We start from the raw sequence: 12,742 nt of genomic DNA on the forward strand, positions 1-12,742 counted from the left end.
GAGCGTTCGTTTGCGCTGACGTCTCGCTGCTGAAACGGTGTGAGTGGCAGATGACTCGAATGGGATGTAGACCTGAAGGTGGAAGTGATGGGCGGTGTGATGAGCTGTGCGGGTACGTCTTCCATCATGGAGTTGCGAAGTGGAAACACGCTGTGCACGGGTGCATGGGTGCAGTCGAAGTGCACGCTATCGACGTCTGCTGCGCGGAGCTAAATCATTTGACTCATCGATTTTGGTTGCACTTTGCATTTCATTCGCGCCGTGCTGCTGCTGTACCTGAGTGTCTTCGACGCGCGGAGGCGATCGAAATCCGAAATTCAGAATCTTAAATGGCCTCAAATGAAACGCTATGGCAACTACATTGAAAATTGAGCTCTGCACGTCAATTGTAAGGCTGCAGATAGAAGCGTCGAGTAACCGTCGGTATCTTTTTTTCTGAATCAAATGTCCGTGAGCTCCACCGCGGCGCAGCGGCTTCGCGTCTGGCTCATATCGATCACAGCTAGCCCGTCTCGTGCGTGCTCAGCGATGTACTGTACCCTGACGAGCCATGATTTTGGGTGCATCGTCGCAGCTTGCTCGTCTGGGCGAGGATCTTTTGCGGGCAGCGTACATCGCAACCACACAGTCAAAAGGATGTGTGATGCCCGGTCCTGTGAGTGCTCACGTACCGTTACCAGATGAGCTGCTTCTCGTTCAGCTCTCGTGCCGTCGACCTGTGCGCATGCACGAACAGAAGCATCCACCTGCATGAAGGTCTTCCAGCGCTCCAAGCGCAATTCAGAGGCCGGGCAGCAGAAGAGGAGCGCAGCTGAACCCAAGATTTCTCTCTGATATGCTCGTTTCCTGCGCAGATGCATACCGACGGCCGCTGTCCATTCGCTGGTTCAAGTAGGGTGACGTTTCCGTGCTCACACTTTTGACTTCTAACCACTTCCCCAGAGCCACTCGTGACTTCTCATCCTATCGTACTGGCGACATTAGGGGGCGCTTTGATCTTTCTGCACCACCAAAGGGAGCCAAGCTGAAGCAGCGAAACTGATTGCTTGTCATGCCGCCAGCGCCTCAGCACTTCGTTTGAATCGATCGGCAAATTTGCCGAGCACCATGTGAGATCAGACGTACGTCAAGAGACGCTCGAGCGTGTCAAGGGCCAAGGGATTCGTGATGAAGTGTGAATCGTCCATTGCATACACTCACGACTGACAGAGCAGGCGACGCTGCGTACCGTACAGCCACCCATCGGGAATACGACGACTAGCGTGTGTGCCTGCGAGACCACAAAAGAGGTAAAAGGGGATGGCGAGACACGAGGTCGCGTGTCATCTCGACGGCCTTTTCGAGTGAAGTGGCCTGCCATGACGGACGACGACGTCTTGCCTTCCTCCTCGTGCCAGAGATGATGAGGCCTGTGCGCATGAACAGACACATCAATGACACAGCGGCTCGGCGTGCATGTGAAGCTTTACCGCCGCGATGGTCCAACATCCCCATCTGGGCAGCCCTCTGCTTCTTCTGCTATAGATGTAGTCTAGACATAACTGCTTAGTGCTGCTCTTTAGTCAGTAGCATGATAGCTGGCTGTGCATCTTACCACGACGACCGACAAAGAACGCCGCGTGGTGGGGCTTGGCATCGGCATTAATTCTTCACGATCTACTCGGCTTAGCCTTGATGAGCATGGGCTCTAGACCCACAATTTGAAGCTTTGCAAAAGCCTTGGAAGTCGGATCGATGGTTCCTTTCGATGAACAGGCCACTCGACACTTAGCGAATCACTATAATAGGGGATGCAGAAGGGCGATTTGTGATCTCCCCAAAGACGCTTGTATTGTCGAGAAGATTCCCTTTCAGCGCATTCGATTCGCCACTTGGCGGGCGCGCAAGGTGCCCAGCGAGGACTCGTGACTGTGTGCATGGTGGTAGTAGTAGGCACCCGCGTGCGACGGTCTGTAATCAAAAATATAGCTGGTGATCCGTGATCAGACAAAGGTTGATCCAAGACCCCCGCCCGGCTGGTCAGCCGAACGTGCTGCTTGTGGCAGTGAGGAGATTTGCGTCAGTCAAACGTGGCCACAGACCTGCCTGATCGACCTAGCGATAATGATAATACATACATATATCAAGTCATTATAGTCTCGAGTATATATAGTCGTATAAGTACTCACGACGATATAGAAGTGACTGTTGTATGGGATCGCGTCGCGTCAGGTGTAATTGACGCGCGTCCGTGTGGCTTGCCGGCCGAGCGTGCGGCAGCAGCAGCAGCAGCAGCAGCAGCAGGGGGAAGAAAAAAAAAAAATTGCAGGTTTGAGTCACAGTCGATCAGAAGGAATTAAGCAGCAGCAGCGCGCCGAGAGACGCGATGCTACGCTGACGCCAAGCCGCGCAGCGAGGACTCACAACAGACTTGACTCTCGGGTCATGAGTCTTGGGTCTGATGAGTGAGTCTTGAGTGAGTGGTGCATGCTGACTTGTGACTCGTGACTGTGACTGACTTGGCTGCCAAATCCTTAAGTTTGGCACGAGCTTGGCGGGCACATGTGACGCAAACGAAACGGACTTGTAGCTCTGTGGGTCCGATCGACCAAACTTCATACTCACGCCTTCAAATCGCCTTGGCACGTAGGCTTTGCGCCTCAACCAGACACCAAAAGCGCCTCCTTGTAGCTCGCAGCTCGCAACGATGTGCGGCATCTTGGCCATCCTGCTCGCAGCTCAGCGAACGGCAGTAGCGCCAGAGATCAACGAGGGCCTGTCCCTTTTGCAACACAGAGGCCAGGATGCCGCTGGTATCGTGACTTGCGGACCTGGTGGAAGGTTCTACCAGTGCAAGGCGAATGGAATGGTCAGGGACGTCTTTGACGCGGGTGCCCTTGCAAGGTTGCAGGGTAGCATGGGTATCGGTCATGGTGAGTGTTTGTCAGAGAGGTGCAAGCTCAGCTTGGATCGAGTCCTAACGATCGTCATTTTGCCTTACTGCACTTCCTCCTTCTACGTCAGTCCGATACCCCACCGCTGGCTCATCAGCACACGCTGAAGCTCAACCATTCTACGTCAACAGCCCATACGGCATCGTCTTTGCCCACAATGGCAACCTCATCAACACCTCTGAGCTCAAGCGATTCTTGGATGCTGAAGCTCACAGACACATCAATACAGATTCGGATTCAGAGATGCTGCTCAACATCTTTGCCAACAATCTGCAAGCCACCGGCAAATTTCGTATCAACGAGGAAGACATCTTCACCGCCATCGGTGGTCTCATGAAGCAGTGTCACGGGGGCTACGCGTGCGTGGCCATGCTGGCAGGATTCGGCATCATCGCTTTCAGAGATCCCAACGGCATTCGTCCGGTGGGCATGTGTCGCAGGAAATCCTCCGAGGGGGCCGATCTCGGCGACGATTGGTGCTTCACTTCCGAATCTGTCGTCTCCGATGCTTTGGGATTTGAGGAGTTCCAAGATGTCCGACCGGGAGAAGCGGTGATCATTACCCGAAATGCGGTATCAAGGAGAGTGCTCACTCCTCAAGCCACATCCGACAATGGCTACGCTTTTGCTCCCGACATCTTCGAATACGTCTACTTTGCCAGACCGGACAGCGTGCTGGATGGTGTGAGCGTGTACAGGAGCAGGATGGCTATGGGGGACAGACTCGCCGAAGAAGCTCGTAGAGTGCTCGCTCAAAGAGGCGAGACTGTGGACGTGGTGATACCCGTGCCCGATACCAGCCGAGTAGCCGCACTGCAAGTAGCGCAAAAGCTGGGCATCCCTTACAGAGAAGGATTCGTCAAGAACAGATATGTCGGTAGGACTTTCATCATGCCTGGTCAAAGTCAGCGTCGTAAGAACGTCAGACGCAAGCTGAACGCTATGGCTTTGGAGTTCAAGGGCAAGAGCGTGCTCCTGGTGGATGACTCCATTGTTCGAGGAACGACTAGCCGAGAAATCATCCAAATGGCTCGAGATGCAGGTGCAGTGAGAGTCGTGATGGCCTCCTGCGCGCCCCCAATCAGATATAGCCACGTGTACGGGATCGACATGCCCAACAGGCACGAGCTGGTGGCGCACGACCGGTCGGTGGAGCAGGTAGCGAAAGAGATTCAAGCAGACGTGGTCATCTATCAGACCTTGCAGGATCTAATCTCTAGCGTACAGCAATTCAACCCCAGCTTGAGGAGCTTCGACTGTTCAGTCTTTGACGGCAAGTACGTCACGGGAGGCGTAAACGATGCTTACCTGGCACATCTGGAAGGACTCCGCAGCGAGAACGCCAAGATCAAGGCAAAGTCGACCAGATTGCCCAACGGTGCTGGATCGGAGGACACGCGAGGATCGGGAGCCATTGAGGCAGCAGTGGCAGTAGCCACACCACCTGGTGAAGGGGCCAACGATCCCAAAATGGCCGTCCCAGAACACACCGAGATGGTGGTCAAGCAAGATGAACCAGAAAGGGCTCGTGCTCGCAATGGATCAGCGGTACACAATGGCATCAAGGAGGATGTGACTAGAAATCACAGCAAGAAGGAGTCGGACGGAGATGGCTATCTGAACTGCAATGGCCCTATGGGTGGAGGAGACGAGCTAGGATCTAGCAGTCACAATGGCTCGGAAGATATTGGGTGAGTCGGAGCGCATACGATCGTTTGCCTTTGAGCGAGCTGGACGTCCGTCTTTAGATTCCAGCTTTGCTGACATGCTCCAAATTTGCGTCACGATTCGTAGGCTGCACAACGATTGGAGGAGGTGACCTCGATCATCACGGGCCTGTTGTTTCTGGTATCACTGCACGCCGAGTCTGCTCCCTCTCCGCTTCTTGACGCTACTCGCACGTCCCGCCTTCCTCTCCCTCTCTCTTTCTCTCTCTACTCCATTCAAGTATGTAGTGTGCCGCGCCTCCTCTCTTTATTGGTCCCTGATGTCATTTGAAATGGTCCTCGCGCTCACTTCGATGGCCTTGCTCATGAGGATGGTGACAACCCTGGCTGCCCCTCTCTCTCGTCATCACGTCTATATAGATTCAAAATCGATCAGACAAGATTCTCGCGTCAAGACAATTTAGTTTTGAACGTCGGCTTGGAGAGTACGGCGAGCGCCGGCTAGCAGGCCGAAAGTTGTCGATGTCAACGCGAAAGTTGTCGATGTCAACTCGAAGTGCGGGGCTCGAGGGCTAATAGCGAGGGATTAGTTTCCGCAAAATTTGTGGCGGTTGGACAGCAAGCAGATCGATCGCGGCAGTCGATGCAAGAACATGTTGATAGGGGGGGAAAGAGCAGAGCGGGGAGAGTAGAGGTAGCATCAAAAAGCCTCGAAGCGAGAAGTCCTCGGATTGTTCAAAAGGCTTCCTAGGCCAGTCGGGGCGCTGACGCGGACCGAAGATGTAAGGACAAGACGGCCGTACACAGACAGCTCTTCCGATTCTCGACGTGGCCTCGTTCGGGGGGTTGCTGCGCGCTTGCAGATGCTGTTGGGCGAATGCACACTTCATCAGAGCTTGGCCAAGCCGCGGGTCTTTTTGCCTGTCAAGTCGGCTTCCGTCCACCAGGGATATCCGCTACGGGTGCCGAGTGAGACGCGCAAGCGAGGTGGTACATCAGTCACTGCTTCATGGCGCAGTCGGGTCTCGGTGAGACGGAGAAACTCACTTGAAAGCTGATGACCCATCGGGAACACGCGTTTGGGCCGTTATAGTCAGCGCCGTTGGAAGGTGACACCCTAAACGCGTTGCCATCTTTGATGGTGTACTCACTCTCGACGTCTTCCACAGTACCTTCAAATTTGGGCTTTCTCTTTTGCATGAAGCTCAGTACTCCCTCTTGAGCGTCCCTCTTGCTAGCCTCCCAAATCATCTTCGACTCCAAGAGATGCGTCTCTTCGCGCGTGGGCGGGCACTGCCAGATCAGAGCCTTGTTGAGTGCCATACTAGCAACACGGCGTGATGATGCGGAGTCAGCTAGGTGGCATGCATGTTGCATGAAGGTATCGTTGAGCTGGCAGATGCTCACCTGATGACGCTGTTGTCAACAGCCAGTCTTCCGGCCAGCTTCAGGGCTTCGGGCAAGACTTGCTCCGCTGGCAAGACATTGTACCACAAGTCTCTCCACGTCGGATCATCTGCCCTATACGTGTCGCCCGTCATCGAGATCTTGAGCGCGTTGGAGTGACCGACTAACCGGGGTAGCAGATAGCTCGACGTCGCTTCCATGGAGATTCCTCGCTTGACAAAAGGAATACCCACTTTGGCGTTTGCTGCTACCAGTCTGAGATCGGTGGAGAGGACCATGGTCAGACCGATGCCCACCGCATTGCCATTCACCGCTGCGATGACCAATTTCCTGCATTTGGCAATCGACAAGCCGGCCTGACCTCCTCCGTCCCGATGATCCGCTGCGATGTCGGCATCTGCTCCGAAGCCGCCTCCCGAAGCTCCCGATAGATCAGCACCTGCACAGTATGCTTTGCCCGCACCAGTCAGCACGACAACCTAGGTAGGCAAGGCTTGCATCAGCGTATCTGCGAGTGACTCCAGCACCTGATTCGCTACGTATTGCCCCGAGTCTCTCAGCACATAGACGCACCTTGACGCGAGGATCGCGATCGGCCAATTCAAAGACAAAGACGAGATCGTGGCACATTTGTGCTGTGTAGGCATTTGCCCTGTCTGGCCTGTTGAGCAAGACGAGCAAGACGCCATCGCTCGGCTCAGCACCGCTCTGAGAGCTCTTGTTGGCCTCATCTCCTCCCAGAACTACGCGGATGTGCCTCCAGCCGTACGTCGAGTAGGGAAAGGAGCCAATGGCTTCGGCCGACAGCGACTGAAGGGGAGGATGAGGGTTGTGGAGGACCGACATGACGACTGCTGCGCTTGGCTGTAGTCAGTCAGCTTCGAGGTCTTGTAAAAGCGCAATCTGCCCAAGTGCTCGTGAACGAGTCAGCTGCGGGTGCTCTTTTGGAGCGAGTGATCTGGCTTCTTATACGAGGCGAACCGATATGGAGGTGCAGGCCAGCCCAGCGCCGGCAATTCAGAGCCGAAGTGAGTGGGTGATCCTTCTTACCTTAAGCAGGGGCTGATTAGACAGTCAAAAAGTCGATGACGGATGCGCAGGAGATGAAGCAAGTGGTTATGAGTCGCAGCGTGATTCAGCATGGTGGGCGATTATATGAAGCATCCCACAAATCACGAATCAAAAGGGAGTTTTAATTGCGGCACCGGCACGTTGGCAACTTCTTGCCCCGGCTATCCCGGAATCTCAGCCGGCGTCTGGCCTGCGCATACTGTGACTGTACATGCAAGCACAGCCAATTTGTGTAGCCCGGCCCGCCTGCGTCACGTCCCACCAGCACAGCCGCGGTCAAGCTGACCTGCACGACAAGCTCAAAAGGTACAACACGTGATACAAAGGTACCCTTCGACTCGAGCCCCACTCACGACTCGTGACTAGTACTCTCGCGACTCGCACACAAGGCAGCACCTGTGACTCGTGACTCGTGATTCTCCTACTCTCGCGCTTCTCCGCCTGCATAAGGATCGATGCGCTTTGCCCCCGTCGCGCTGCTGCATGCAGGGACGCATGCGTGCCTTTGCGGGGCTCCGCATGTCCTGTCCTGTCCTGTGGCGCATCATGCTGGCACCGCAAAGCGCGCGGGCACAGGTGAGCCCTTGATTCCAGCACAGGCAGCGCTTGCCTTTTCCTTCCGCCGCCTCGATAGTCACGAGTGAGTGCTGATGCAGACTCGAAATCGTGATTCGTGATTGTCGAGGTGTCACAGGCATGCGTGAGCCATCGAAGCTGATCTGAGCGTCAAAATGATTTTTGGTGCGAATGCGATTGGGAATTGGCCGCGCGGGATATGCTGTGCGCAAACTCTGCATCAGACTCAGATTGGGCGACGCATGCTGGCTGAGTGAGTGAGTGACTCGCATGAGTCAAGTGTCGTGAGTGTGCTGAGTGCTGAGATGAGCCGCGCCTGCGTCGTCTGTTTGCGCGCCGCGTATGCTCATGTGGAGCGCTGCAGTAGGCACCGTCGCACGAACGTCAAATCCCAAGCGTGATCGATCGCGCCATGCTGGCTTTCAAGCCGGATCGTGAAGGAGCTGCAGTAAGCTGCTCGCAGCGTACACTCATGACTGCCGTCATCATCTCAGACAATGAAGTCCGTCTAGAAGCCCCCTTTATCGTCTCTGGTACATCCTTCTCTTCTCGTCAAGGCGCTGCTTGGCACGCATGCCACCGCTCGAAACGGAGCACCGATCACGACGTGTTCCTTCTTCATAAGGGCTAGGGTTAGCCGTCAACATGTCCTCAGAAATCTACACGACCACTGCTGACAATGCAGATCAAAGCTTGGCTTGCCCAACGACGAAGTCTACGACCGTTCAATCGTCCGCACTTCCTCCCGAGCTGATCTCGCGCATCTTTTCTCATGCTGATCCATCCACACTGCTGCTCGTCCTTCGCACCCTGTCTTCGTACTGGAGAAATGAAATCGACACGCACGTCTTGCCAAACCTGTTTGGTAGGGGAGAATGGCGAGTCGGGCTGCGCATCGCCAAGAAGCCCAGAGTTGGGCATTTGTGGAGAGGACAGCTTTGGCGAGGCCCGACAGAATCAAGATCTGCAGCTGAGCATCACGAGACCTCCAATGGATTCAGCAATGGACAGCCCGCGGCTGCCAACGTTGCAAATGAGCAGCAGTCTAGTGGACTGGCCAACACATCGACAGTCGAATCGACCCCTTCAACCTCGGCGGACGCTAGCGCCAGCAGAGGTACTGCGGACAATTTGCCCGAAGTTGTGCAGGCACGCAGACGCATCGTCGAATCCCAACTAGGAGCGCTCGAAGATGAATTGGATGCATTTCCAGGCAACCCAGGATCCAGAGCAGGCACATCTGCAGCGTCCAGTGAAGATGCGTCGTCTGCGGAAGACTCGAAGCATCTGGTGCATGTGCTGCCCTTATCCTTCAAAGGTGTCGTCAAAGGCGGCTTGACCTTTGGCACGCCGACAGGAGAGTATCACGCGCTGTTCGAGCACGCTACGCTGCCTCGAGGATTCGAAAGGGGTGCTGCTTCCAACTCTTTACCAACGAATGGGCAGGTGGGAGCCGGTGACGTCGCTGGGCAAGGTGCTCGGCCTGTAACGGCAAATGGAGCAGGCCATCCTCCCCAACAAGAGGAAGCAGGTCAGCCGGCAGCGGCAGCACCAGCACCAGCATCAGCACCAGCACCTGATCCGGCCCACGCTGAGATGGTGCAGCAACAAAGAGATAACGCGAGACTGCTATTGAACTTTGGTATTGTTTGGAGATTTCCTGGCGATGGGACAGAAGATGATGAGGAGTGGGGCATGCCTGATCCGGAGCATGGCTGGCTTAGTCAATTCTACTGTGTGAGTCATCTGCTACCACGCTGGACCCCTAAAGACGACTCAAGCTGATTTTTGCCCCAAACACAGTCTAAAGCCGACGTGCGACCCATCCCGGGCCCTACAGTTGAGCAGCCCACTCTGTCTGAGTCGGAAGACAGCGATTCGGACAGCTCGGACGATGAAGATGAGCTTGAGGACATGCGGGGTAGCGGAACGCTCTACTTGTCAGGCAGTAGCGCGGGTCCTCGATCACAGCGTCATGGTAGCACCGACAAGGAGCTCTTGCCGTCTGAGCGAATCATGCTGGCGGAAGGCATCGCGCCTCCTCCTCGATCACAGCAAGTGACAGGCCACTCCACACCCATCGCACGAAGAGTCAGACAGATGGTCGATGCGGGTGGAAGTCGGGTGGATAGTTCTGGTTTCGCATCTACGCGAGCAGCGACGGCTGGTGCAGCGAATCCGACAGCCCCTAGTCTTGATTGGAGCGACATGGGCGTAGAGTACATTCGGCTGGACCTTACACTTGGCAATGAGTTCTTTGCTAGAAGATCTCACAGAGCAAACAGATTGCTTAGAAGGCTGCAAGATGAAGCTTCTGGAGAATTCCGGCCTGGCGGTGTCAGCCGGAATGCTTCTCGGAAAGCCGAGGACAAGGGCAAGCAGCGTGCGAGACCGAGTGGAAGCAGCACACCCGGCCATCCGCCCGTGGCGGGACTGACATCCGCGAGAGCTCCTAGCGCCAGGTCTTCTGGCATCAATACACCCTCATATTCGAGCGCCGCATCGACCCCTTTGAGGCCGAAGGCGCTGGGAGGTGCGCTGGCAAGATTAGCCGCTCAGCAAGCTGCTGTGGTCAGCGCACCTGCGGCCAGTATCCCAGCGCTCGGTTCGGATCAAGCATCCCATCCGACGTCCACTGCCGCTTCACCACGAATGAGCGAGTTATCCCTAGGATCTTCGCAGAATGCCATGGGCAACGGACGCCCCACCACGCCGCACAGGTCAAAGCCCACACCTCGTTCGTCTTCGTCTCAAGGTGGTGCGTCAACACCTTCCAAGTACCTCGGCGTCAACCCTGTCTCTACTTCTGCTGGAACAAACTCCGCGAGGCTGGGCAGCTCGTCGGGTCGATCTACTGGCGCGTCTACACCTGCAAGGATGCAAAGGAACGGCACGAGCAGCGCGGGCAGAGGAAGAAAGGCGAATGTGGAGCCTAGCATGCCTCGAGCCAAATTTCGAGCTCATCTTGTCAAGGCGGAGGACCTGAAACCAGCTGAGCCGAGCACAGATGCGGGGCGACGAAGCAGTGAATGGGACAGAGAAGAGGACAGGAAGCTTGATAGTGGTCTCGATGCCGGTCGCTTGACAAACCAGAATGGCGCGGCAGCAAATGGAAACGGTTGGAGAGGCAAGACGGCTTGGGGCACGGGCGCTTGGAGACATGCCATGCTCGATACGGATCAACCAGCCGGCCTGCTCTGGAGCTGGTCTAGATGAAGGTCTGCTGGCATTTGAGCCAGATAGACCCTGCCTTTGGCTTGTTCTGCTCGACGTGCCGCATGTGATGGCGCTGCATTCGATCCTATCCTTCTCAAGGTCTTTGTCTCGGACGCTGTATATCAACCTCGGAAATTTGTCTCGGATCATCACGATGGCCGTCGCTGCCGCTGCCCGCCATCAAAGGCTCTTCACATTCTTGGTGCTTGATGATTGATTAGACAAGGATGTGTGTATGTGAAGAGGACTGTCAGGCGTCACGCGTGCGGGGATGGGTGAGGAATGACGCGGAAACTCAGACGGCAAGCCTACTGTAGGGAAGCAGGCTGGGACGGAATGGTCAGGAATGGAGCAACAGAAGAAGCTGCTCGATTAGGACCTCGATAGAGATGTGAAGGCAGAGCGCTTGCAGATAGTTGCTCGTATGCGAGGCGAACTGAGAGATGTTGTGAGGGGTGCTGGCTAGAAAGAAGTTAAAAGGTTGGTGATGAGTGGTACACGAGCTCGATCAGAGCATTTCTACTCCCTTTCGTCGGAAAACAAGGTTGGCTGCATCAGCAGAGGACAACACGAATGAGCAAGGGATCAGGTCGAGCAGCGTGACTCACTTTTGTTGGACGCGTGCTTGCTTTCGACGCAGCAGTCGGCCCACTAGGAGCTTTCGCTTTCGGCAAACTCGACTACCGAGACCCCGCGCTTGCTCGACTCTGAGCGCCGATGGTGCTTCTTGCCATTCCCGGACGTGTTCGAGCTTTGCTTCTTGCCGATGCGAACGACGTCGGTATAGCCTTGTTTGTGCGTCTTCAAGCTCTCCACCACAATGCTGTACTCTCCAGCCTTTGCATCATCAGGTACGGTCCAATCGATCCTTCCGCACTTCTTGCCCGTCCCAGCACTATCGCACTTGTCTTTTCCCGCATGAGCAGAGACGCTCGCGGCCAGGGTGTAGGTGGGCAAAGACTGATCCGTCTCGGGAATCAATTTTACGCTCAACTTTTCTCCCTTGGGTGGATTGATCCAGTTCACAAAGTAGGTGTGGTTGCGCTTCCAGTGGATACGGCATTGGTAGGAGTTGCAATGAGGATCGCTCACGTACAGCACTTTGCCATTGGGATTGTCGTTCTCGGCTTGAGCGGTGACGGATGCTACGAGGCTCGAGAGAGCGACGAGCGAGGCGAGAGACAAGATGCGCACGAATTGCATGGTTGCGAGCGTAAAGAAAGGGCAACGGTACGTATGAGCTTCTTGGTGAGATCTGAAAGAGTGTGGATTGCGGTCGACTGCTGTTGATTTCGATGGTGAAATCGCAGCAGCTCGAGTCAGGCGGGCTTGTGTGGGGAAATCGTGAACGGGCGAGGAGAGGAGGGGGACCGGGGTGCGAGGAGAGTGGTGATGGAAGGGAAAGCAACTCGCCGGCGGCACATTTTTGATAGATCCAACGCAATCGGCCGCTTTACGCATGTGTCTCCTTCCCCTCTGCTGGCTCTCGAGTCTCTCGGGCCATCGAACAATGAGGAGCAGCCATGAATCAGGCGCATATAGTCACGCTTTGAATCACGAATGGCTACGCGTCTGCTTCACCACGGAACACCTCAATCTCAACCGCGTTGTCTGCATGCCGCGTCGAATGAACACCGAGGGTCACACAGCACGAGGCGCAGGAAGACCGCGGCCTCCTACGACAGGGGACAACGCGGTGCATGCAGGTGACACTGACTGACATCTCCGATCGAGCATCCTAAGTCGCAGAATGTGGTTCTTGAAGTGCAGCTGAGGCGCCTAGCTGCGAAGGCTCAAAGCAAGCAATTCCCCCACACGTTCCAACCACCCCGTGCCATGATGGTGCAGTCGCGCGCGAATCATCCAGCTGCT

The 12,742-nt window shown here is 55.6% G+C and overlaps 4 protein-coding genes across 4 annotated transcripts; 2 read left to right on the forward strand and 2 right to left on the reverse strand.

Annotated features, from left to right (window-relative positions):
• The first annotated feature begins 2,442 nt into the window (after positions 1-2,442).
• Positions 2,443-5,050, forward strand: IE81DRAFT_310854 (putative ADE4-amidophosphoribosyltransferase). The gene is made up of 3 exons (XM_025512426.1): positions 2,443-2,912; positions 3,004-4,624; positions 4,728-5,050. Exons 1-3 carry the CDS (start codon positions 2,687-2,689, stop codon positions 4,750-4,752), a joined length of 1,872 nt encoding a protein of 623 aa, XP_025371479.1. The 5' UTR covers positions 2,443-2,686; the 3' UTR covers positions 4,753-5,050.
• IE81DRAFT_321478 (ClpP/crotonase) lies at positions 5,011-7,159 on the reverse strand. The gene is made up of 5 exons (XM_025513351.1): positions 6,581-7,159; positions 6,008-6,486; positions 5,752-5,924; positions 5,648-5,654; positions 5,011-5,556 (listed from the first exon to the last, which is right to left on the reverse strand). The coding sequence occupies exons 1-5, from the start codon at positions 6,851-6,853 to the stop codon at positions 5,490-5,492; spliced, it is 999 nt and encodes a 332-aa protein (XP_025371480.1). The 5' UTR covers positions 6,854-7,159; the 3' UTR covers positions 5,011-5,489.
• A 732-nt stretch (positions 7,160-7,891) lies between these two features.
• On the forward strand, positions 7,892-11,051 carry IE81DRAFT_30159 (hypothetical protein). The gene is made up of 2 exons (XM_025512238.1): positions 7,892-9,391; positions 9,458-11,051. The coding sequence occupies exons 1-2, from the start codon at positions 8,300-8,302 to the stop codon at positions 10,868-10,870; spliced, it is 2,505 nt and encodes an 834-aa protein (XP_025371481.1). The 5' UTR covers positions 7,892-8,299; the 3' UTR covers positions 10,871-11,051.
• On the reverse strand, positions 11,046-12,567 carry IE81DRAFT_310858 (hypothetical protein). The gene is made up of 2 exons (XM_025512427.1): positions 11,479-12,567; positions 11,046-11,396 (listed from the first exon to the last, which is right to left on the reverse strand). The coding sequence occupies exon 1, from the start codon at positions 12,329-12,331 to the stop codon at positions 11,522-11,524; it is 810 nt and encodes a 269-aa protein (XP_025371482.1). The 5' UTR covers positions 12,332-12,567; the 3' UTR covers positions 11,046-11,396; positions 11,479-11,521.
• Between the last annotated feature and the right edge of the window lie 175 nt (positions 12,568-12,742).

The sequence above is a fragment of the Ceraceosorus guamensis genome, assembly GCF_003144195.1.
Source record: "Ceraceosorus guamensis strain MCA 4658 unplaced genomic scaffold IE81scaffold_12, whole genome shotgun sequence".
NCBI classification, from domain to species: domain Eukaryota; kingdom Fungi; phylum Basidiomycota; class Exobasidiomycetes; order Ceraceosorales; family Ceraceosoraceae; genus Ceraceosorus; species Ceraceosorus guamensis.

What these genes read in the sequence shown, in the direction of transcription:
- IE81DRAFT_310854 (XM_025512426.1), top strand. Translation starts at nt 2,687, where the DNA reads ATGTGCGGCATCTTGGCCATCCTGCTCGCAGCTCAGCGAACGGCAGTA. An exon ending in TAGCATGGGTATCGGTCATG is followed by an intron (nt 2,913 to 3,003) that starts GTGAGTGTTTGT and finishes CTTCTACGTCAG; the next exon opens with TCCGATACCCCACCGCTGGC. An exon ending in AATGGCTCGGAAGATATTGG is followed by an intron (nt 4,625 to 4,727) that starts GTGAGTCGGAGC and finishes CACGATTCGTAG; the next exon opens with GCTGCACAACGATTGGAGGA.
- IE81DRAFT_321478 (XM_025513351.1), bottom strand. Translation starts at nt 6,853, where the DNA reads ATGTCGGTCCTCCACAACCCTCATCCTCCCCTTCAGTCGCTGTCGGCC. An exon ending in ATCGCGATCCTCGCGTCAAG is followed by an intron (nt 6,487 to 6,580) that starts GTGCGTCTATGT and finishes TTGCCTACCTAG; the next exon opens with GTTGTCGTGCTGACTGGTGC. An exon ending in GTTGACAACAGCGTCATCAG is followed by an intron (nt 5,925 to 6,007) that starts GTGAGCATCTGC and finishes CCGTGTTGCTAG; the next exon opens with TATGGCACTCAACAAGGCTC.
- IE81DRAFT_30159 (XM_025512238.1), top strand. Translation starts at nt 8,300, where the DNA reads ATGTCCTCAGAAATCTACACGACCACTGCTGACAATGCAGATCAAAGC. An exon ending in GGCTTAGTCAATTCTACTGT is followed by an intron (nt 9,392 to 9,457) that starts GTGAGTCATCTG and finishes CCCCAAACACAG; the next exon opens with TCTAAAGCCGACGTGCGACC.
- IE81DRAFT_310858 (XM_025512427.1), bottom strand. Translation starts at nt 12,331, where the DNA reads ATGCGTAAAGCGGCCGATTGCGTTGGATCTATCAAAAATGTGCCGCCG.